Below are 2102 nucleotides of genomic sequence, written 5' to 3' on the forward strand. Positions count from 1 at the left end.
CCCGGCCCCACCGGCGCGCGGGACCGGGGCCCCGGCCCGTAACCCCGTCCCCCGCGGCCCTGTGCCCATAGCTCCCTGTCCGTCTGTCCCGGCCCCTCCCAGCTTGCCCTCGTGGTCCGTAGCTCCTTGTCCCCGATCTGCCCCTCCGGCTGTCTGCGCGACCCCTTTGTCCCCATGCCCGCAGCCCCCCTCCCCATAACCGTGTCCCCACGATCCCCTGCCCCATGGCTCCCCATAGTCCCTTGTCCCCATGGAAGCCTTCTCTGTGGTCCCCTCTCCCTAGTCCCACCATCCCCATATCCCCTTGTTTCCATGGGCCCCTCCCCATAGCCCCTGTCCCCATGGCTCCCTACTCCCATAGTGCCTTGTCACCACAGTCCCTTCCCGTGGACCCCTCCCTAGTCCTACCAGCCCCACAGTCCCTGGCCCCACAGCTCCTCGTGCCCCACAGTCCCTTCTCTCCAGTCCTTGTCCCCTGGCTCTGATCCCCACAGATGCCTCCCCATAGCCCCCCACCCCTGTAACCATAGCTCCCATCCCCATAATCCCTTGTCCCCTCTTTTCCTAGTCCCTTCTCCCCCMTCCTTGCCCTTGGTACCATAACTACCACCCCCCTAGTGTCTTGTCCCCCTCCCCAGTCCCCATAGCTCCATGCAGCAGAGCCTTGGAGGCTCCTCTCCCTGCACTGGGGCCAAGAGCGGTGGCCCAGACCCAGGGCACAACTGAGACCCAGTGAGGAGAGCAGTGCTATGGGGTGGCTGTGCCATCAGGGCGCAGCCCCAGTGCACGACCAGCCTGTCCCCACCCTGGGGCYGGGCCTACAGCACTCAGTGGGGTGACCTGGCACAAGGCCACGCATGGGGCTGCGATCTCAACCTGCCCCCACCCCCAAGGACCTGCACACAGGGTAACTTGACAGCAATAAATTTATTAAGTATTCAAAAAAAAAAATAGACACAAACCAGTAAAAAACAAATATCGGGGCGCTCACAGAGTCGCAGGACAGGGCTGAGCTAACTCATAATGGGGGACACGGTTAGTAAATACCGAATTATTTTGATCTTGGGACCCCTAATCAGAAGCAACTAGAAGCCGGCTAGGACTCGCTAACGGCGGCGGCGCTGGCTAGCGGGACGCAGGAGGAGCCAGGCCCGGGGCAGGCACRGCGGGGGCTGACCCCGCCGGCTTCACTTGGCGCCCTGGGCCTCCGACTCCTCATCGTCATCTTCATACATCTCGCCCTCCTCCTCGGCCGTGGCGTCCTGGTACTGTTGGTACTCGGAGACCAGGTCGTTCATGTTGCTCTCAGCCTCGGTGAACTCCATCTCGTCCATGCCCTCGCCCGTGTACCAGTGGAGGAAGGCCTTGCGGCGGAACATGGCCGTGAACTGCTCCGAGATGCGCTTGAAGAGCTCCTGGATGGCCGTGCTGTTGCCGATGAAGGTGGAAGACATCTTCAGCCCCCGGGGTGGGATGTCGCACACAGCCACCTTGACATTGTTGGGGATCCACTCCACGAAGTAGGAGCTGTTCTTGCTCTGGATGGCCAACATCTGCTCGTCCACCTCCTTCATGGACATGCGGCCCCGGAAGACTGTGGCCACGGTGAGGTAGCGCCCATGGCGGGGGTCACAGGCTGCCATCATGTTCTTGGCATCAAACATCTGCTGGGTGAGCTCAGGGACGGTGAGGGCCCGGTACTGCTGGCTGCCACGGGCTGTCAGCGGGGCGAAGCCGGGCATGAAGAAGTGGAGACGTGGGAAGGGCACCATGTTGACTGCCAGCTTGCGGAGGTCAGCGTTGAGCTGCCCTGGGAAGCGGAGGGAGGTGGTGACGCCGCTCATGGTGGCTGAGACAAGGTGGTTGAGGTCGCCGTAGGTGGGGGTGGCCAGCTTGAGGGTGCGGAAGCAGATGTCGTAGAGAGCCTCGTTGTCGATGCAGTAGGTCTCRTCCGTGTTCTCCACCAGCTGGTGCACCGACAACGTGGCGTTGTAAGGTTCCACCACCGTGTCCGAGACCTTGGGCGAGGGCACCACGCTGAARGTGTTCATGATGCGGTCGGGGTACTCCTCGCGGATCTTGGAGATGAGCAGGGTGCCCAT

General features: G+C 62.3%; 1 protein-coding gene across 1 annotated transcript; it reads right to left on the minus strand.

The window, feature by feature from the left end:
• Nucleotides 1-908: 908 nt before the first annotated feature.
• Nucleotides 909-2102, minus strand: TUBB3 (tubulin beta 3 class III). Its single transcript, XM_085305740.1, has one exon. It carries the CDS (start codon nt 2100-2102, stop codon nt 1188-1190), a length of 915 nt encoding a protein of 304 aa, XP_085161866.1. The 3' UTR covers nt 909-1187.

This window comes from Rhea americana, unplaced genomic scaffold, assembly GCF_003343005.1.
Source record: "Rhea americana isolate MKP2758 unplaced genomic scaffold, rheAme1 scaffold_226, whole genome shotgun sequence".
Taxonomy (NCBI): Eukaryota; Metazoa; Chordata; class Aves; order Rheiformes; family Rheidae; genus Rhea; species Rhea americana.